At 36.9% G+C, this 22,347-nt stretch overlaps 1 protein-coding gene across 1 annotated transcript in view; it reads left to right on the forward strand.

Moving 5' to 3' along the window:
- SRBD1 (S1 RNA binding domain 1) overlaps positions 1–22,347 on the forward strand; it is a 222,481-nt gene that overhangs the window by 170,350 nt on the left and 29,784 nt on the right. The window contains exons 16-18 of the mRNA XM_065891116.1: positions 17,589–17,695; positions 18,775–18,951; positions 22,033–22,212. Coding sequence (XP_065747188.1) covers positions 17,589–17,695; positions 18,775–18,951; positions 22,033–22,212 — 464 coding nt within the window. The remainder of the gene's footprint in view (positions 1–17,588; positions 17,696–18,774; positions 18,952–22,032; positions 22,213–22,347) is intronic.

The raw sequence follows: 22,347 nt of genomic DNA on the forward strand, positions 1-22,347 counted from the left end.
TACACATATGTCTTATAATTCTTTTGAGGATTAAATTAGGTAATATTATAGAAGACTGATAACAGTGCCTGACAGTAAAATCTCAAGGGCTTTGGTAGTATGGTTATTGTTAGTTGTTTTCATTGCTTTAGTCTTCCCACTGGACTTCAATCCTCTAAATAAAATGACTGCTTCAGTTAGAAAAACATCGGAGATCCCAGCTGGGAGTGGCTTGAATGATAAGGAAATGTATTATTCTTTATTAAACAATAAGGAAGTTTCATTACTAGAAGGTCAGAGGAGGGGTGAGTCCAGAACTTGTCAATACAGGATTTCAGAAAAGAGAACCAAAGTCTTTCCATGTGTGCCACCTGCCATACTCATTGAGTCAGCTTTGTCCTGAAGCTGGTCCCAGTCACATAATATAATGCTTACTTTGGCTGCAGGAGTCGTACTTGAATGGAAAGAAGAAAAGACCAGCTCTTCATAAGGGTATATATTTACGAGAGTGAAGTCTCTTTCTGAAGGCCCCATCAGATTTACCCTCACATTTCATTTGCCCTAATTGAGTAAATGGAATGGGACCACTATGATTGGCTTATACCATTATTTTTCATACCTTTTGATCATGACACACAGTAGGAAATACATTTTATACCATGATCAAGATACTCATCACACATATATTTGGGTATATGTACATGTCTCTCTATACAAACATAATTCACAATAAAAGCTTCTCAATATAATACTTATCCTTACTACCTATCATAAACTTAAACACTATTTTATTTATATTTAAATATAAGGTTTTTAAACCCTCAAATGCAAAAATTTGGAAAGACTTAATATATAGTATAAGCTATTCATGAATTTGTTCCAGTCCAGAACACATGAGGACAGGAAGACTGTATGGTACACTACTGAGCCTATTCTAAATTTTGACTGAGTCAAGATAAATACTTCTTCACACAAATAGGTAATTGTGAGTAGTAAAATAATCTTAATAATAATTGATACATGCAAGAATCATCAGTGAATTCTACACTCAAGGAGACAGGATACACAAATGCATGAAAACCAGGAGTTGGGGATCATTGGGAAGCATCTTGGAAGCTGCCTAGCACAGAGTATAAAAAGATACAACTAAATGCAATGTGTGACCCTGGATTGAATTCTGGACTGGGAAGAAAATGATGTTAAGTAGAATTGAGACAATTGATGAAATTCGAGTATGGCCTATGCATTAGATAATGTTACATTCTTGATGACTTACCTTATTTTATTTATCATACAATGGTATGTAATACAATGTCCTTGTTATTGGGAAATGCACACTGACGTATTTATTTGAAGGAAGGCTATAAGGAAATGCTTTATACTACTATTGCAGGTTTTTTCTAAATTTGAAGTTATTTCAAAATAAAGTTATAAAATGCCAACAGAAATTGTTTTTCAACTGAAAAAAATATGTATCTAGTTCTTGAGTTTACATCCACTGAATGCATGATATATATTCTATGTCATGGTATTTAATTCTTTCAATACATTGTTGGATTTGGTTTGCTAGTATTTTGTTGATGATTTTTGCACCTATATTCATAAGGAATAGTGATCTATAGCTTTCTTTTCTGGTGGTATCTTTGTTTGGCTTTGATATCAGAGTAATGCTGACCTCACAGAATGAGTTAAGAGATGTTCTCTCCCCATTTATTTTTCTGGAAGAGCTTGAGAAGGATTAGTGTTAATTCTTCTTTAAATATATGGTAGAATTCATTAATGAAGCTATCCAGTCCTAGACTTCTCTTTTCTGGGAGATTTTTGATAGGTCTGTTAAGATTTTCTTATTTCTTCTTGAGTCCGTTTTGGCAATTTCTTTGTTTCTAGGAATTTTCATTTTTTATTCCTTTGCAGTTACCTAGTTTAATTTATATTGAACAATAATGCATTTTTACATTGTGTACATATATTTGATTCAGTTTTATGTGAAGTTATATTTAAACCATACAAAATAAATCCCCCATGCAACTGCCTTGCCTTGCATGTCTGACCTAACATGCATTTATCATGATGATATTTTAAGCATTCCAGCTGCTTCACATCCTTATCAATACTTGGTATTTTTCATATTTTTCATTTTAGCTATTCTGGTGGGGATGTTTTTCTTTGGTTTTTAATTTTGAAGGTTTTAAACTGTCATCTCTAAGAACATCATTACTGACAATACATCTGGGGTCTGTCATTTTTATTGTTTTCTGTGTTCGTAAAATTATTTTTACAATCAACTTTGTTCATAGGCAGAACACTATGCCATAAATCACAGCAAGATCCTTTTTGACCCACCTCCTAGAGAAATGGAAATAAAAACAAAAATAAACAAATGGGACCTAATGAAACTTAAAAGCTTTTGCACAGCAAAGGAAACCATAAAAAAGACGAAAAGACAACCCTCAGAATAGGAGGAAATATTTGCAAACGAAGCAGCTGACAAAGGATTAATCTCTAAAATATACAAACAGCTCATGCAGCTCACTCAAAAAAACAAACAACCCAATCCAAAAATGGGCAGAAGACCTAAACAGACATTTCTCCAAAGAAGACATACAGATTGCCAACAAACACATGAAAAGATGCTCAACATAACTAATCATTAGAGAAATGCATATCAAAACTACAAAGAGGTATCACCTCCTACCACTCAGAATGGCCATCATCAAAAAATCCAGAAACAATAAATTCTGGAAAGGGTATAGAGAAAAGGGAACCCTCCTACACTGCTGGTGGGAAAATAAATTGATACAGCCACTATGGAGAACAGTATGGAGTTCCTTAAAAAACTAAAAATAGAATTACCATATGACCCAGCAATCCCACTACTGGGCATATACTCTGAGAAAATCATAAATCAAAAAGAGACATGTACCACAATGTTCACTGCAGCACTATTTACAATAGCCAGGACATGGAAGCAACCTAAGTGTCCATCGACAGATGAATGGATAAAGAAGATGTGGCACATATATACAATGGAATATTACTCAGCCATAAAAAGGAACGAAATTGAGTTATTTGTAGAGAGGTGGATGGGCCTAGAATCTGTCATACAGAGTGAAGTAAGTCAGGAAGAGAAAAACAAATACCGTATGCTAACGCATATGTATGGAATATAAAAAAACGGTACTGATGAACCTAGTGGCAGGGCAGGAATAAAGACACTGACGTAGAGAAGAGACTTGAGGGCACGGGGGGAAAGGGGAAGCTGGGATGAAGTGCGAGAGTAGCATCGACAAATATACACTACCAAATGTGAAATGGATGGCTAGTGGGAAGCTGCTGCATAGCACAGGGAGATCAGCTCGGTGCTTTGTGACGACCTAGAGGGATGGGACAGGGAGGGTAGGAGGGAGGTTCAAGGGGGAGGGGTTGTGGGGATGTATGTATAAATATAGCTGATTCATTTTGTTGTACAGCAGAAACTAACACAACATTGTAAAGCAATTATACTCCAATAAACATAGAAAAAATAATCAAGTTTGCTTGTTTGTTTTTTCCTATTTAAAATGTGGTTCAAATCAAATCAAAGATTGCTGATGGAGTCAACATTTCCTCTCAATTTTGTTGCTATTAATACTTCTAAATCTAGTGGTTGAGCTTTATTATTTTTTTTTTTCTTCAAAGTTTAAAAGATTCACTTTAAAGACAACTTGTACTAACTCAGATTAAATATTACAATTGCTGATAATTTGAAAGAAGTTATACTCAATAACTTCCCTTTCTGAAAAATACACTGAAAGTTTTTAACTAAAACTGGTTTAAAGAAAGCATTTTGCCAATAGATTATAAACTTCTCAAACTTTTTTTTAAATTAATTTTTATTGAAGTATAATGCTTTACAATGGTGTGTTAGTTTCTACTGTATAACAAAGTGAATCAGCTATACCTATACATTTATCCCCATATCCCCTCCCTCTTGTGTCTCCATCCCACCCTCCCTATACCACCCCTCTAGGTGGTCACAAAGCACTGAGCTGGTCTCCCTATGCTGTGTGGCTGCTTCCCACTAGCTATATATTTTACATTTGGTAGTGTATATATGTCAATGCTACTCTCACACTTCGTCCCAACTTACCCTTCCTGCTCCCTGTGTCCTCAAGTCCATTCTCTACTTCTGCATCTTTATTCCTGTCCTGCCCCTAGGTTCTTCAGAATCTTTTTTCTTTTTGATATTCCATATATATGTGTTAGTATGCAGTACTTGTTTTTCTCTTTCTGACTTACTTCACTCTGTATGACAGACTCTAGGTCTATCCACCTTACTACAAATGACCCAATTTCGTTTCTTTTTATGGCTGAGTAATATTCCATTGTATGTATGTGCCACATCTTCCTTATCCATTCATCTGTCGATGGACACTTAGGTTGCTTCCATGTCCTGGCTATTGTAAATAGTGCTGCAGTGAACATTGTGGTACATGTCTCTTTTTGAATTATGGTTTTCTCAGAGTATATGCCCAGTAGTGGGATTGCTGGGTCATATGGTAGCTCTATTTGTAGTTTTTCAAGGAACCTCCATACTGTTCTCCATAGTGGCTGTATCAATTTACATTCCCACCAGCAGTGTAGGAGGGTACCCTTTTCTCCACACCCTTTCCAGCATTTATTTTTTGTAGATTTTTTTGGTGACGGCCATTCTGACCAGTGTGAGGTGATAACTCATTGTAGTTTTGATTTGCATTTCTCTAAATTAGATTAGTGATGTTGAGCATCCTTTCATGTGTTTTGTGGCAATCTATATATCTTCTCTGGAGAAATGTTTATTTAGGTCTTCTGCCCATTTTTGAATTGGGTTGTTTGTTTTTTTGAGTGAGATGAATGAGCTGTTTGTATATTTTAGAGATTAATCCTTTGTCAGTTGCTTCGTTTGCAAATGCTTTCTCCCATTCTGAGGGTTGTCTTTTCATCTTGTTTATGGTTTTCTTTGCTGTGAAAAAACTTTCAAGTTTCATTAGGCCCCATTTGTTTATTGTTGTTTTTATTTCTATATCTCTACAAGGTGGATCAAAAAGGATCTTGCTGTGATTTATGTCATAGAGTATTTTGCCTATGTTTTCCTCTAAGGCCTATGGTTTTCTTATTTTGTGACATATTTGTCTTGTTATCAGGGTGATGGTGGCCTCACAGAATGAGTTTGAGAGTGTTCCTCCCTCTTCCATATTGTGGAACAGTTTGAGAAAGATAGGTATTAGCTCTTCTCTAAATGTTTGATAGAATTCGCCTGTGAAACCTTCTGGTCCTGGGCTTTTGTTTGTTGGAAGAATTTTAATCACAGTTTCAATATCAGTGCTTGTGATTGGTCTGTTTATATTTTCTATTTCTTCCGGGTTCAGTCTTGGAAAGTTGTGCTTTTCTAAGTATGTGTCCATTTCTTCCAGGTTGTCCATTTTATTGGCATATAGTTGCTTGTAGTAATCTCTCATGATCCTTTGTATTTCTGCAGTGTCAGTTGTAACTTCTTTTTCATTTCTAATTCTGTTGTTTTGAGTCTTCTCCCTATTTTTTCTTGATAAGTCTGGCTAATGGCTGATCAATTTTGTTTATCTTCTCAAAGAACCAGCTTTTAGTTTTATTGATCTTTGCTATTGTTTCCTTCATTTCTTTTTCATTTATTTCTGATCTGAGCTTTATGATTTCTTTCCTTCTGCTAACTTCGGGATTTTTGTGTTCTTTTTTCTCTAATTGCTTTAGGTGTATGGATAGGTTGTTTATTTGAGGTTTTTCTTGAGGTAGGATTGTATTGCTATAAAGTTCCCTCTTAGAACTGCTTTTGCTGCATCCCATAGGTTGGGTCATCGTGTTTTCATTGTCATTTGTTTCTAGGTATTTTTGATTTCCTCTTTGATTTCTTCAGTGATTTCTTGGTTATTTAGTAACATATGGTTTAGCCTCCATATGTTTGTATTTTTTACAGTTTTTTTTCCTGTAATTGATATGTAGTCTCATAGCGTAGTGGTTGGAAAAGATACTTGATATGATTTCAACTTTCTTAAATTTACCAAGGCCTGATTTGTGACCCAAGATGTGATCTCTCCTGGGGAATGTTCCATGAGCACTTGAGAAGAAAGTGTATTCTGTTTTTGGATGGAACGTCCTATAAATAACAATTAAGTCCATCTTGTTTAATGTATCATTTAAAGCTTGTGTTTCCTTATTTATTTTCATTTTGGATGATCTGTCCATTGGTGAAAGTGGGATGTTGATGTCCCCTACTATGATTGTGTTACTGTCAATTTCCCCTTTTATGGCTGTTAGCATTTGTCTTATGTATTGAGGTGCTCCTATGTTGGGTGCATAAATATTTACAATTGTTATATCTTCTTGGATTGATCCCTTGATCATTATGTAGTGTGCTTCTTTGTCTCTTATAATAGTCTTTATTTTAAGGTCAATTTTGTCTGATACGAGAATTGTTATTCCAGCTTTCTTTTCATTTCCATTTGCATGGAAAAAGTTTTTCCATCCCCTCACTTTCAGTCTGTATGTATCCCTCGATCTGAAGTGGGTCTCTTGTAGACAGCATATATACAGGTCTTGTTATTGTATCCATTCAGCCAGTCTGTGTCTTTTGGTTGGAGCAGTTAATCCATTTACATTGAAGGTAATTAGCGATATGTATGTTCCTATTACCATTTTCTTAATTGTTTTGGGTTTGTCTTTGTAGGTATTTTCCTTTTCTTGTGTTTCTGGCCTAGAGAAGTTCCTTTATAATTTGTTTTAAAGCTGCTTTGGTGGTGCTGAATTCTCTAAGCTTTTGCTTGTCTGTAAAGGTTTTAATTTCTCCGTTGAATCTGAATGAGATCCTTGCTGGGTAGAGTAATCTTGGTTGTAGGTTTTTCCCTTTCATCAATTTAAATGTGTTCTGCCACTCCCTCTGACTTGTAGAGTTTCTGCTGAAAGATCAGCTGTTAACCTTATAAGGATTCCCTTGTATGTTATTTGTTGCTTTTCCCTTGGTGCTTTTTTTTTTTTTTTATAATTTTATTTATTTTTTTATACGGCAAGTTCTTATTAGTTATTCATTTTATACCTATTAGTGTATATATGTCACTGTTTGGGACTCTTTATGCTTCCTGGACCTGATTTACTATTTCCTTTCCCATGTTAGGGAAGTTTTCAAGTATAATCTCTTCAAATATTTTCTCACTCCCTTTTTTTTTTTGTCTTCTTCTGGGACTCCTATAATGTGAATGTTGGTGCATTTAATGTTGTCGCAGAGGTCTCTGATACTGTCCTCAATTCTTTTCATTCTTTTTTCTTTATTCCGCTCTGTGGTAGCTTTTTGCACTATTTTATCTTCCAGGTCACTTATCCATTCTTCTGCCTCAGTTATTCTGCTCTTGATTCCTTCTAGAAAATTTTTAATTTCATTTATTGTGTTATTCATGATTGTTTGTTTGCCCTTTAGCTCTTCTAGGTCCTTGTTAAACATTTCTTGTATTTTCTCCATTCCATTTACAAGATTTTGGATCATCTTTACTATAGCTACTCTGAATTCTTTTTCAGGTAGACTGCCTATTTCTTCTTCATTTTTTTGGTCTAGTGGGTTTTTACCTTGCTCCTTCATCTGCTGCACATTTCTCTGTCTTCTCATTTTGCTTAAGTTACTGTGTTTAGGGTCTCCTTTTTGCAGGCTGCAGGTTCATAGTTCCCGGTTTTTTTGGTGTCTGCCCACAGTGGGTAAGGTTGGTTCAGTGGGTTGTGTAGGCTTCCTGGTGGAGAGGACTGGTGCCTGTGTTCTCGTGGACGAGACTGGATCTTTCTGGTGGGCAGGATCATGTCTGGTGGTATGTTTTGGGGTGTCTGTGAACTTATTATGATTTTAGGCAGCCTCTCTGCTAATGGATGGGGTTATGTTCCTGTGTTGCTAGTTGTTTGGCATGGGGCATCCAGCAGTGGAGCTTTCTGGTCATTGATTGCACCTGAGTCTTAGTGTTGAGATGGAGATCTCTAGGAGACCTCTCGCCAATTGATATTACGTGGGGCCGGGAGGTCTCTGGTGGACCAATGTCCTGAACTTGGCTCTCGCACCTCAGAGGCTCAGGCCTGACACCCAGCCAGAGCACCAAGACCTTGTCAGCCACACGGCTCAGAATAAAAGGGAGAAAAAAGAAAGAATAAATAAATAAATTAAGTTATTAAAATAAAGAATTTTTAATATATTATTAAAATAAAAATAGTAATAAAAGAAAAAAGGAGAAGAGAGCAACCAAACCAGTAAACAAATCCACCAATGATAACAAGTGCCAAAAACTAAACTAGGGTAAACATAAAAATCAGAAACTAGTCAGTCGCGTACAGCAAACCCCAAGTATACAGTTGCTCCCAAAGTCCACTGCCTCAACTTTGGGATGATTCGTTTTCTGTTCAGGTATTTCACAGATGCAGGGTACATCAGGTTGATGGTGGAGACTTAATCTGCTACTTCTGAGGCTGCTGGGAGAGATTTCCCTTTCTCTTCTTTGTTGGCACAGCTTCTGGGGTTCAGCTTTGGATTCGGCCCCGCCTCGGCATGTAGGTTGCTCTCTGGCGTCTGTTCTTTGCCCAGACAGGAGGGGGTTAAAGGAGCGGCTGATTAGGGGGCTCTGGCTCACTCAGGCCCGGGGGAAGGAGGGGTACGGGATGCTGGGTGAGCCTGCGGCGGCAGAGGCCAGTGTGACATTGCAACAGCCTGGGGTGTGCCATGTGTTCTCCTGGGGAAGTTGTCCCTCGATCACAGGACCCTGGCAGTGGCGGGATGAATGGCCTTCCGCGAGGGGAGGTGTGGATAGTGACCTGTGCTTGTACACAGGATTCTTGGTGGCTGTAGCAGCAGTATTAGAGTTTCATGCCGTTCTCTGGTGTCCGCACTGCTAGCCGTGGCTTGTGCCCATCTCTGAAGCTTGTTTAGGCGTTGCTCTGAATCTCATCTCCTCACACACCCTGAAACAATATTCTCTTGCCACTTAGGCAGTTCAAGAGTTTTTCTCGGACTCCCTCCCAGCTAGCTGTGGTGCACTAGCACCCCCCTTCAGGCTGTGTTCACGCGGCCAACCCCAGTCCTCTCCCTGGGGTCTGACCTCCGAAGCCAGAGCCTCAGCTCCCGGCCCCCACCCAATCCAGCGGGTGAGCAGACAAGCGTCTCAGGCTGGTCAGTGCTGGTTGGCACCAATCCTCTGTGCGGGAATCTCTCCGCTTTGCCCTCTGCACCCCTGTTGCTGCGCTCTCCTCCATGGCTCCGAAGCTTCCTCCCCGCCACTCCCTGTCTCCGCCAGTGAAGGGGCTTCCTGGTGTGTGGAAACTTTTCCTCCTTCATAGCTCCCTCCCAGAGGTACAGGTCCCATCCCTGTTCTTTTGTCTCTGTTTTTTCTTTTTTCTTTTTTCTTTTGCCCTACCCAGCTACATGGGGAGTTTCTTGCCTTTTGGGACTCTGAGGTCTTCTGCCAGCATTCAGTAGGTGTTCTGTAGGAGTTGTTCCACATGTAGATGTATTTTTGATGTATCTGTGGAGAGGAAGGTGATCTCCACGTCTTACTCCTCCCCCATCTTGAAGGTCCTCCCTAGTTACTATTTTATACATAGTATCAATAGTATGTATGTGTCAATCCTAATCTCCCAATTCCTCCCACCCACCCCCCTTTCCCCATTGGTATCCATACATTTGTTCTCTACATCTGTTTCTCTCTTTCTGCTTTGCAAATAAGATCATCTATACCATTTTTCTAGATTCCACATATATGAATTCATACATACGATATTTGTTTTTCTCTTTCTGACTTACTTTTTAAAATACTTTGCTTTATAACTCTGTAAAGTTACTCTTTAACCTCTCTATCAATCCGTGGTCAAAGGGACCATCATTTATCAAAAGATCAAATGAGACATCAGTTGAACAAAACACATGTTCCTGGCCAGTTTATATATTCTTCTTACATGATAGTCTCAGTTGGCTGCATATTTTTATTACACTGTTCATTCCATGTTAAGGATATGTGCAACAGGCTGGATGTGGTCTATTCTATTTCTTTATTGATTTTTTTAATGCTGTGTGGCAAGCAACCAAATTAACTTTATGACCCACTAATTGGTCACAAGCCTCAGTTTGAAAACCATTGGTTTTAACCAGTCATTATCATCTGCTGGAAATAGCGCCAGCTTCCCTAAAGCATATGGCCTTACAGAGGTTGAGTGGATGCATGAAACACAATCAGGCTTCTGTTTGGAAGGAGGAAAAGGGGGTTGGAGACTAGAGGTAGGATAAGCAACCAAGATTGTCTGCTATAGGGACTGCTACTCATTTAGATATCCTAAGCATCTGGTGTGTTTGGAAGTATGTGGAGTTGTTTGCATTTATTCTAGCCACCCCTAACTATTACTCTTAGTTTTACCTATTTGGTTAAAGTTATGTCTCTTTCCCTCAAATATTTTTTCTTGTTACTTTCATTGTACTTGCCTCTATATTGTCACCCATCTTCTACCCTCTCATTTTGTAAAGTCCCCTTTTCATTTTGCTGATTCTCATCTACTTAGACACAGAAAAGACTATCCAGCTTCTTAAAAGCTGTGGCTCATAAATAATCAGGTTCTTAGTGACGTCTTCGGTTTTACTTTATAATATTTTTCATGATTATATTTGCTTATTAGATTTTTATAATTGTGTCTATATTTTTAAGCTGTGGTCTGAGTAGTTACCAACTAGTTTATCTCTGAAAAACAAAAACAGTCTGGCAGATCAAAAACTTCAGCTGTTATTAAATGATAATAGTGTAATCACAATACCTAGAGAGTCTATTTACTATATTGTCTTCCTAAGAATTTAAGGTTATCAAACCTATCCTTGATTCCTTAAGACATATGGAGAGGAGAAGAATGCTGAATTACAGTTTCATGTCTGGGAACATTAACGGAGGATCTTTAATTTTAGAATTGTGAATAACATCAAGTGTTTTGAACAATTCACTGTGGTAATCTGGCTTCAATGAATGAACAAATAGTTATTCAGATACTGCATTTCATCAATTCTAAGATGCATATTTTCTCACATTTTACCACTCTGATAGTAGGATGCATCTTCCAATTAATGATGTCCTCTGGTTGCTGTTGGCCCTGCGGCAAATCATGGTGTAGCATCTTCGTGAATTTGATTGTGAATCCTGGAGACATGGCTGAACTGCAGGCTCTTCACTGTTCTAGTCAATAAACTATTGAACAATGAAACATTTAAGGACCTTTAAGGAAAAGTAGGAGTTTTGTTGCTGTCTAAAATCTCTTGTGTTGAGATTAAGGTAAAACTACAGAATGAGCGTCTGACAGCTTGAAAGAAAATCTCAGAAAGTATAGAGTATTACTCTTTTAAGAAATGCTGCATTATCTAGGTGCTCAGCAGCATAAAAGATAAAATGGGTGGAAGGATTTGGACATCTATGACTCTGACTTTACAAAGTGATACAGAAAAGTTGAATGTTTAATGTGAAGAAATTTCAGGAAGACCTTAATCAGATTAAATTGCTTATATTTTCCTTTTTGTCTATGCATGATATATGATTTTAAAACTTTCTAAACAAGTCTAAAAGAGTTCTTTTAATTTTTATAAAACAAAAATTCTGAGTAACAAGAAGGCATTGTGTCATGGTTTAATTGGTGCTATATCTTCTTTCTTAGTGGTATATAAAATAATGGTGCTTCAGTTTCATGAAATATGAGAGTTTGGTTTACTGTCAAATTTACTGAGTGTTCGTGTTCTGCTTCCTATTATAATTCACTCTCTCCTGTTAAGAAGAGCTAAGGGACAGAATACATATGCAAGTGAAGATAAGACTACAAGGCAGTGCATGAATGATGGTGACCAGTATGGCTCAAAGTGTGCTCCCAGAACCAACAGCAACAGCATTACTGGGGAGCTTCTTAGAATGCAAATTCTCAGGCCCCACCTCAGACCTACTGAATCAAAGACTCTGGATGTGGGGCCTAGCAACCTGTGTTTTAACAAACCCTGCAGGTGATTTTGATGGCAAGCTAAAGTTTGAGAACCCCTGCTCTGGCAGAATTCCACAAAAGGGAAAAATACTGGTGCTGTTATATTTGAGTCAAGTGTATGAGTAATTTACAGAGTAAGAACAGATTCCTTAAGTTCAGCTCAATTACATTGGCTAACAATGTGTCTAAAAGAAATGAAATTTACTTTGCTGTGTCTCAGCCTGCTACCAGTAGTATACGCAAAGGGACTAGTCCAAGAACTGTATGTTCTTTACTTTTTTTTTTTTTTTGCAGTGTAACATAACTTTGGTTTTGTTTTTTTTTTTCGAATTTTATTTTATTTATTTTTTTATACAGCAGGTCCTTATTAGTCATCAGTTTTATACACATCAGTGTATACATGTCAATCCCGATCTCCCAATTCATCATACCACCCTCCCACCCCCCCCACCACTTTCCCCCCTTGGTGTCCATACATTTGTTCTCTACATCTGTGTCTCAACTTCTGCCCTGCAAAACCGGGTCATCTGTACCATTTTTCTAGGTTCCACATATATGCGTTAATATAGGATATTTGTTTTTCTCTTTCTGACTTACTTCACTCTGTATGACAGTCTCTAGATCCATCCACATCTCAACAAATGACCCACTTTCGTTCCTTTTTATGGCTGAGTAATATTCCATTGTATATATGTACCACATCTTCTTTATCCATTCGTCTGTCGATGGGCATTTAGGTTGCTTCCATGTCCTGGCTATTGTAAATAGTGCTGCAGTGAGCATAGGGGTGCATGTGTCTTTTTGGATTATGGTTTTCTCAGGGTATATGCCCAGTAGTGGGATTGCTGGATCATATGGTAATTCTATTTTTAGTTTTTTAAGGAACCTCCATACTGTTCTCCATAGTGGCTGTATCAATTTACATTCCCACCAACAGTGCAAGAGGGTTCCCTTTTCTCCACCCTTTCCAGCATTTGTTGTTTGTAGATTTTCTGTTGATGCCCATTCTGACTGGTGTGAGGTGATACCTCATTGTAGTTTTGATTTGCATTTCTCTAATAATTAGTGATGTTGAGCAGCTTTTCATGTGCTTCTTGGCCATCTGTATGTCTTCTTTGGAGAAATGTCTATTTAGGTCTTCTGCCCATTTTTGGATTGGGTTGTTGGTTTCTTTAATATTTAGCTGCATGAGCTGTTTATATATTTTGGAGATTAATCCTTTGTCCATTGATTCGTTTGCAAATATTTTCTCCCATTCTGAGGGTTGTCCTTTTGTCTTGTTTATGGTTTCGTTTGCTGTGCAAAAGCTTTGAAGTTTCATTAGGTCCCATTTGTTTATTTTTGTTTTTATTTCCATTACTTTAGGAGGTGAATCACAGAAGATCTTGCTGTGATTTATGTCAAAGAGTGTTCTTCCTATGTTTTCCTCTAAGAGTTTTATGGTGTCCAGTCTTACATTTAGGTCTTGAATCCATTTGGAGTTTATTTTTGTGTATAGTGTTAGGGAGTGTTGTAATTCCATTCTTTTACATGTAGCTGTCCAGTTTTCCCAGCACCACTTATTGAAGAGACTGTCTTTTCTCCATTGTATATCCTTGCCTCCTTTGTCATAAATTAGTTGACCATAGGTGTGTGGGTTTATCTCTGGGCTTTCTATCTTGTTCCATTGATCTGTGTTTCTATTTTTGTGCCAGTACCATATTGTCTTGATTACTGTAGCTTTGTAGTATAGTCTGAAGTCAGGGAGTCTGATTCCTCCATCTCCGTTTTTTTCCCTCAAGACCACTTTGGCTATTTGGGGTCTTTCGTGTCTCCATACAAATTTTAAGATTATTTGTTCTAGTTCCGTAAAAGATGCCACTGGTAATTTGATAGGGATCACATTGAATCTGTAGATTGCTTTGGGTAGTATAGTCATTTTCACAATATTGATTCTTCCAATCCCAGAACATGGTATATCTCTCCATCTGTTGGTATCATCTTTAATTTCTTTCATCAGTGTCTTATAGTTTTCTGCATACAGGTCTTTTGTCTCCCTAGGTAGGTTTGTTCCTAGGTATTTTATTCTTTTTGTAGCAGTGGTAAATGGGAGTGTTTCCTTAATTTCTCTTTCAGATTTTTCATCATTAGTGTATAGGAATGCAAGAGATTTCTGTGCATTAATTTTGTGTCCTGCAACTTTGCCAAATTCATTGATTAGCTCTAATAGTTTTCTGGTGGCATCTTTAGCATTCTCTATGTATAGTATATCATGTCATCTGCAAACAGTGACAGTTTTACTTCTTCTTTTCCAATTTGTATTCCTTTTATTTCTTTTTCTTCTCTGATTGCCATGGCTAGGACTTCCAAAACTATGTTGAATAATATTGGTGAGGGTGGACATCCTTGTCTTGTTCCTGATCTTAGAGGAAATGCTTTCAGTTTTTCACCATTGAGGATGATGTTTGCTGTGGGTTTGTCGTATATGGACTTAACTATGTTGAGGTAGGTTCCCTCTATGCCCAGTTTCTGGAGAATTTTTATCATAAATGGGTGTTGAATTTTGTCAAAAGCTTTTTCTGCATCTATTGAGATGATCATATGGTTTTTATTCTTCAATTTGTTAATATGGTTTATCACATTGATTCATTTGTGTATATCGAAGAATCCCTGCATCCCTGGGATAAATCCCACTTGATCATGGTGTATGATGCTTTCATTGTGTTGTTGGATTCTGTTTGCTAGTATTTTGTTGAGGATTTTTGCATCTATATTCATCAGTCATATTGGTCTGTCATTTTTTTTTTTGTAGTATCTGTGTCTGGTTTTGGTATCAGGGTGATGGTGGCCTCATAGAATGAGTTTGGGAGTGTTCCTTCCTCCACAATTTTTTGGAAGAGTTTGAGAAGGATCGGTGTTAACTCTTCTCTCAATGTTTGATAGAATTCACCTGTGAAGCCATCTGGTCCTGGACTTCTGTTTGTTGGAAGATTTTTAATCACAGTTTCAATTTCATTACTTGTGATTGGTCTGTTCATATTTTCTATTTCTTCCTGGTTCAGTCTTGGAAGTTTATACCTTTCTGAGAATTTGTCCATTTCTTCCAGGTTGTCCATTTTATTGGCATAGAGTTGCTTGTAGTAGTCTCTTAGGATGCTTTGTATTTCTGCGGTGTCTGTTGTAACTTCTCCTTTTTCATTTCTAATTTTATTGATTTGAGTCCTCTCCCTCTTTTTCTTTTTTTTTTTTTTTTTTTTTTTGCGGTACACTGGCCTCTCACTGTTGTGGCCTCTCCCGTTGCGGAGCACAGGCTCCGGACGCGCAGGCTCAGCGGCCATGGCTCACGGGCCCAGCCACCCCGCGGCATGTGGGATCTTCCCGGACCGGGGCATGAACCCGTGTCCCCTGCATCGGCAGGCGGACTCTTAACCACTGCGCCACCAGGGAAGCCCCCTCTTTTTCTTGATGAGTTTGCCTAATGGTTTATCAGTTTTGTTTATCTTCTTAAAAAAAACAGCTTTTAGTTTTATTGATCTTTGCTATTGTTTTCTTTGTTTCTATTTCATTTATTTCTGATCTGATCTTTATGATTTCTTTCCTTCTGCTAACTTTGGGTTTTGTTTGTTCTTCTTTCTCTAGTTCCTTTAGGTGTAAGGTTAGATTGTTTATTTGAGGTTTTTCTTGTTTCTTGAGGTAGGCTTGTATAGCTATAAACTTCCCTCTTAGAACTGCTTTTGCTGCATCCCATAGGTTTTGGATCATCATGTTTTCATTGTCATTTGTCTCTAGATATTTTTTGATTTCCCCTTTGATTTTTTCAGTGATTTCTTGGTTATTTAGTAACGTATTGTTTAACCTACATGTGTTTGTGTTTTTTAGTTTTTTTCCCTTTAATTGATTTCTAATCTCATAGTGTTGTGGTCAGAAAAGATGCTTGATATGATTTCAGTTTTCTTAAATTTACTGAGGCTTGATTTGTGACCCAAGATGTGATCTATCCTGGAGAATGTTCCATGCGCACTTGAGAAGAAAGTGTAATCTGCTGTTTTTGGATGGAATGTCCTATAAATATCAATTAAATGTATCTGGTCTTTTGTGTCATTTACAGCTTCTGTTTCCTTATTTGTTTTCATTTTGGATGATCTGTCCATTTGTGTAAGTGAGGTGTTAAAGTCCCCCACTATTATTGTGTTACTGTCGATTTCCTCTTTTAGAGCTGTTAGCAGTTGCAGTTGTCTTATGTTGGGTGCAAAAATATTTACAATTGTTATATCTTCTTCTTGGATTGATCCCTTGATCATTATGTAGTGTCCTTCCCTGTCTCTTGTAACATTCTTTATTTTAAAGTCTATTTTATCTGGTATGAGTATTGCTACTCCAGCTTTCTTTTGATTTCCATTTGCATAGAATATCTTTTTCCATCCCCTCACTTTCAGTCTGTATGTGTCCCTAGATCTGAAGTGGGTCTCCTGTAGACAGCATATAGATGGGTCTTGTTTTTGTATCCATTCAGCAAGCCTGTGTCTTTTGGTTGGAGCATTTAATCCATTCACGTTTAAGATGATTATCGATATGTATGTTCCTATGGCCATTTTCTTAATTGTTTTGGGTTTGGTTTCATAGGTCCTTTTCTTCTCTTGTGTTTCCCACTTAGAGAAGTTCCTTTGTCATTTGTTGTAGGGCTGGTTTGGTGGTGCTGAATTCTCTTAGCTTTTGCTTGTCTGTAAAGCTTTTGATTTCTCCATCGAATCTGAATGAGATGCTTGCCCAGTAGAGTAATCTTGGTTGTAGGTTCTTCCCTTTCATCACTTTAAGTATATCATGCCACTCCCTTCTGGTTTGTAGAGTTTCTGCTGAGAAATCAGTTGTTAACCTTATGGGAGTTCCCTTGTATGCTATTTGTCGTTTTTCCCTTGCTGCTTTCAATGATTTTTCTTTGTCTTTAATTTTTGCCAATTTGATTACTGTGTGTCTCGGTGTGTTTCTCCTTGGGTTTATCCTGTATGGGACTCTCTGTGCTTCCTGGACTTAGGTAGCTCTTTCCTTTCCCAGTTAGGAAACTTTTTGACTATAATCTGTTCAAATATTTTCTCTGGTCCTTTCTCTCTTCTCCTTCTGGGACCCCTATAATGTGAATGTTTTTGTGTTTAATGTTGTCCCGGAGGTATCTTAGGCTGTCTTCATTTCTTTTCCTTCTTTTTTTTGTTTATTTTGTTCCACAGCAGTGAATTCCACCATTCTGTCTTCCACGTCACTTATCTATTCTGCCTCAGTTATTCTGCTATTGATTCCTTCTAGTGTGGTTTTCATTTCAGTTATTGTATTGTTCATCTCTGTTTGTTCTTTAATTCTTATAGGTCTTTCTTAAACATTTCTTGCATCTTCTCGATCTTTGCCTCCATTCTTTTTCCAAGGTCTGGATCATCTTCACTGTCATTATTCTGAATTCTTTTTTTGGAAGGTTTCCTATCTCCACTTCATTTAGTTGTTTTTCTGGGGTTTTATCTTGTTCCCTCATCTGGTACATAGCCCTCTGCCTTTTCATCTTGTCTGTCTTTTTTTAAATGTGGGTTTTTGCATGTTCTTTACTTTTGATTCATATTTGATCTTTGTCTTTTCAGCATGATGTGTCTCAGACTCTACTCAAGGCCACACTGGATAGTGTTGTAGAAGAATGTGTCAGCTTTGTGGGAGTGGATATTAACATCTGTTCAGAAGTTTTGTTAAGGTGAGACAAGAAGTCTGTGGCTGAAGATCACAAAATCTTGAGTTTTACTTGCTATCCAGTTCAAACTCAGCTAGAGCAAGGGGACACGTGTATAAAGTTGTCAAGTATAGAAAAATCTATGAGTTCATACATTGCTTTAGGTTATCAGAGCAGAAGGCATCATTTAAGAAAAGAGTTATAACAATTCATGTTATTTTTAATACTGGAAATCTAACGTGAAGAACATATGGTGACTATCGAGTGCATTAATGTCGCTAATAGAATTTAAATTAGGTTAACATGGAAAAGAGCTGTTTCCCACCACAGGAGAGTAGATATTTTAAACTAGTTCAGTCTCTTGCTTACATCTGTCAAAGCTGGCCGTCACCAAAAGATAAATCCTGAGGGTTCAAGGTATGGTTACCATATTTTTACCTTGATTCCACAAGTCACATCTCAATATCTTCATTGTACTGTGATCATGTCTTATACGTTCTTTTTTTTCCCCTGTGGCTGTAGAAGAGCTGATTTTTTTGTTCCTCGTCTTGCATTTGTTATACAATTCTGCTGATGCAGCATGAAATTCTGGACCTCTGGAAAAAATATGGATCTTTCTGCTTTGAAATTGGAATAGCAGAAAATATCCCTTGCATTGTTAGGTGTTGCTTTTCTACCACAGCGACAAACATTCCATAATGCCATATATGGAATTCTGTAATAAAATTAAGATTCTCTAATTAACACCAAGCCAACTGTGTAATGATAGAGTTTTTATATCATGAATAAGTACCTTTCTATAGTTCAAGTCTTTACTAATGAGAACAGGCTGATCAAAAAAATAGAATAGTACAATGCAGCTGTAGCTATTGTAACTTCTACTGCTAACTCACTTTGTAAGCTAACCAGGAATAGGCAGAATTATTACTTGATTCAGAAACACAAGGAATGTGAATAGTGTAGAGACATATGACAAGATGTAATTATAGTTGCTTTTATGATGCACATGTTTTATATCATTGTCTTTTCAGATGAGACCTTTTCTTTCAGTACTCTTAGAACAATTACATTGGCCACATAACTCATTTTGTTTACTTTTTTAGGCATATTGCTGGACTCAATGCCAACCGAGCCAAAAATATTATTGAATGGCGTGAGAAAAATGGGCCATTCATCAACCGAGAACAGCTGAAGAAAGTGAAAGGACTAGGTCCAAAATCTTTCCAACAGTGTGCTGGTTTCATCAGAGTCAACCAGGATTATATTCGAACATTTTGCAGGTCATTATTGAAGTGTACGCTGTCTGTTCTATTATCAACCTCCTCTCTTTCTGTTACCTATCCTTCTCACTGGCATAAATCCTAGCTGTCTATTTGTTCATTCCTTCATTCAATATGTGTCAACTGTCTAATCTTTGCTAGGCACTTGGAATACAGCAGTGAGCAAATCAACAAATTCCCTGGCCTCATGAAGTTAAATTTTAATGAATGAGACAGACAATAAATAAACTAGTAAAAATAAATAGTTTCAGATGTAATAAGTGTTATAAAAATTAAAACAAAGCAATATGATACTGCCTTTGGGGAGCAATAAACTGCTTTATATGAGTTATTCATTGAAAAGTTATTTGAGCTGAGTTTTGAATGAAATGCAGGAGACAGTCACACAGGGATCAGAAGGAGGGCATTCCAAGCAGAGGAAACAGTACATGTGCAACATCCTAAGGCAGGACCAACTTTGGTGTATTCAGGAAATGAAACCAAGGCCAGTGTGATTGGAGCACCATAAGTAGGCAGGACTGGTATAAGATGAGGTAACAAAGAGGACTTCTCAATGACCACTTCATACTGACAGCTTTTACCCTAAGCATAGTTGGGTTTCCCCGCTCCTTCCTCACTGAAAACTGGCCAAAGCATTAATTATCAGATGTGTCGATTAAGAGCTAAATCCTTGCTTTCTAATCCTGGTAGCACAAATGCAAAGAAATTTGGTAAGCTTCTTAGCATTTTGTAATCATGAAAGAATGGCTTTTATTTATTTGCTTCTTTGGGACTAGCTGATTCATTCATGTGTATTTTTTTCTTTTGACAAAGTTATAATAATAATTTTTTTTTTCCTGGAAAAGACTAAGGAAAAACCAGCCCCACTGGATAGTAGAATATATTATAAAGCCATAGTAATTAAGCAGTTTGGTTTTGATGTAGAAACAGGTAGAACAGGAGTCTGAAATATATCAAACCCAGAGGGAATTTAGTTTATGATAAAGGTGATATTTCAAGTAGTTGGAAAAATTGATTAATTATCCAGTAAGTGGCATTATGACAACTGGAATTTGTGGGAGAAAATACAGTCCTACCCCATACCTTATACCCAAATAAATTCCAGATGGATCATACACTTAAATGGAAAAAGTAAAACTGTAAAAGTACCAGAAAAAAATTTTGCAGACCGCTGGAGTAGTGGAAGTTCTTTCTAAGTAGACCACCAAACCCAGAAGCAAAAAAACCTGGGTTTCTTACTTTATGTTTTTTGAACACTTGGTTAGAAAATTCAAACAGTATAAAAAAGAATAAAATGAAAAGGGCACCTCAACTTGTCACTTCAAAATAGTTTCTTATATATTGCTTCCTGAAAATTAATTTATGTGAATTAATAACATATTTGTTATTTTTAAATGCATACAGAAGGAATCATGCTATACCACTATTTGAAACTTGTTTTATTAGTTTCAGTAAAATATCTTGGATCTTTTTCCAAATATTACGTATTGATTTATATATTTATTTATATCGTTGTATACAAATTATCGTCTATATATAATGCCTGCACAGTATTTAATTTACAGATGGACTATAATTTAATCTAATCAGTGCCCTGTTGATGAACATTTGGGTTGTTTTAAAGCCTTAAATTTTTTCAACTGGTAACGAAGTCATGAAGATTCATGACTATTGTATCTCCTTGATAGGTCATACTTTTATTCAGAATGCCTCTTGCTATCTCATTGAATGTTTTTTTACTTTGAAATCTGTTTTGTTTGCTGGCATTGTTGCTATATCTACCTTTTCAGAATATGCTTGGTATTTTTTATTTTCAAACTTTCTATGACATTCAATTTTTTATGACTCTTATAAACAAATAGATTTTCTAGGTTTGCTCAGTCTTACTAATACATTCACATTTATTATATTTATTGATGTGTTTGGACTTGATCTTCCATCTTATTATATATTTTCTCTTCATGCCTTCTGATTCTTTTCCTTTCATGCTGTTTGTTGGATTTATCAGTTAACACATTTTCTCCCTGTTTCTCTTCTTGTCTTCCTTACTCATCTTTATCTCCTCTTAGTGATTTCAGTTTGTACATCTTACTTTTATTCTTCTGGTGATTATCTTTAAATTTGAGTTGGATTGGTCTCTGGAGTTAATATGTTTCTCTGTCCTCCTCCTGGAGAAGACTAGAACCTTAGGCCTCTTTACCAATCTTCCTCCCTTCCACACTATGTGCTATGGTGAGATGATCTGGGATTTTAGTTTCAGACTGTGTCCTTTTAATATATTTTCTACATTATTCATGAGCAGTTATTTAACCTAATAATTTTTTTATGGTTTCTGTGCTCATCACTGTTTCTTGTAGCCCACATTATCATTTTTCGTGAATTCATTGTTTTTGCTGGGGTATATACTTAAGAAACTCTTTTCAGAGAGGGTAGGTATATTATATGGGTTGTACTTCAGTCCTTACGTGTCTGAAAATGATTTCAATTTGAATGCTACTTTGGCTAGGTATATGATTCTAGATTCAAAATCATTTTGTCTCAGACTTTTAAAATATTATTCCACTGTGTTCTGGCATCTGATGTTTGTCAGTAAGAAAACTGATGCCAGTCTGATTCTCGTTCCTTTCAATAATCTGTTTTATTTTTCTCTCTTAATTTTAAAAATTATATTCTAAAGTTTCCCCATGATATGTCAACACGTCTTTTTCATTCTTTTCCCATTCATTCTATTTTATACTCAGTAGATTCCATTGGGGAGCTTTTTCTTCAGCTCTGAGAAATCACCTTCACCTTCTCCTTATTTAATTAATTTTCCTCCATTTCTCTCTGTTCTCTCCTAGAATGCCAGTTATACAGGCAGAATCACTTAAGAATGTTTTTGGCTTTAAGTAACGAAAACCCTATTAACAGTGTTTAAGCTAAGTGGTAATTTCTGTGAAGTGAATGGTCAGAATCTGGTTGCTGTTTGTGTATATTTGTATGGCAGAGAAATAAGCACATTTCTAATTAGACTCTTTTCTGCCCACCCCCTAACCCTCCCTCCCCCCACCGCCCCCATGTTGTTTTGAATGGTTACAGTAGTCAGCAAACTGAATCTGCTGGTGAAATGCAGGGAGTTGCTGTGGCATCTTCAGCAGGTGTTGAAGTCACAAATGAGAAGCAAAGCAAGAAGAAGAGCAAAACTGCAGCAAATGCTGTACTAAAGCCAAATCCTTTGGACCAAACTTGTATTCACCCGGAATCATATGACATAGCGATGAGGTAAGTCTGAGGCCCATGTGAGAGTTTTCTGTGCCCAGAGTGAGTTCTCTACAGCAAATGGCCTTTTGTTTTGGCATAATGGAGACTTTAAAAATATGACCATGTTTAACATGACAACATTTTTCAGAAGTTCCA

This window comes from Phocoena phocoena, chromosome 14, assembly GCF_963924675.1.
Source record: "Phocoena phocoena chromosome 14, mPhoPho1.1, whole genome shotgun sequence".
NCBI lineage: Eukaryota > Metazoa > Chordata > Mammalia > Artiodactyla > Phocoenidae > Phocoena > Phocoena phocoena.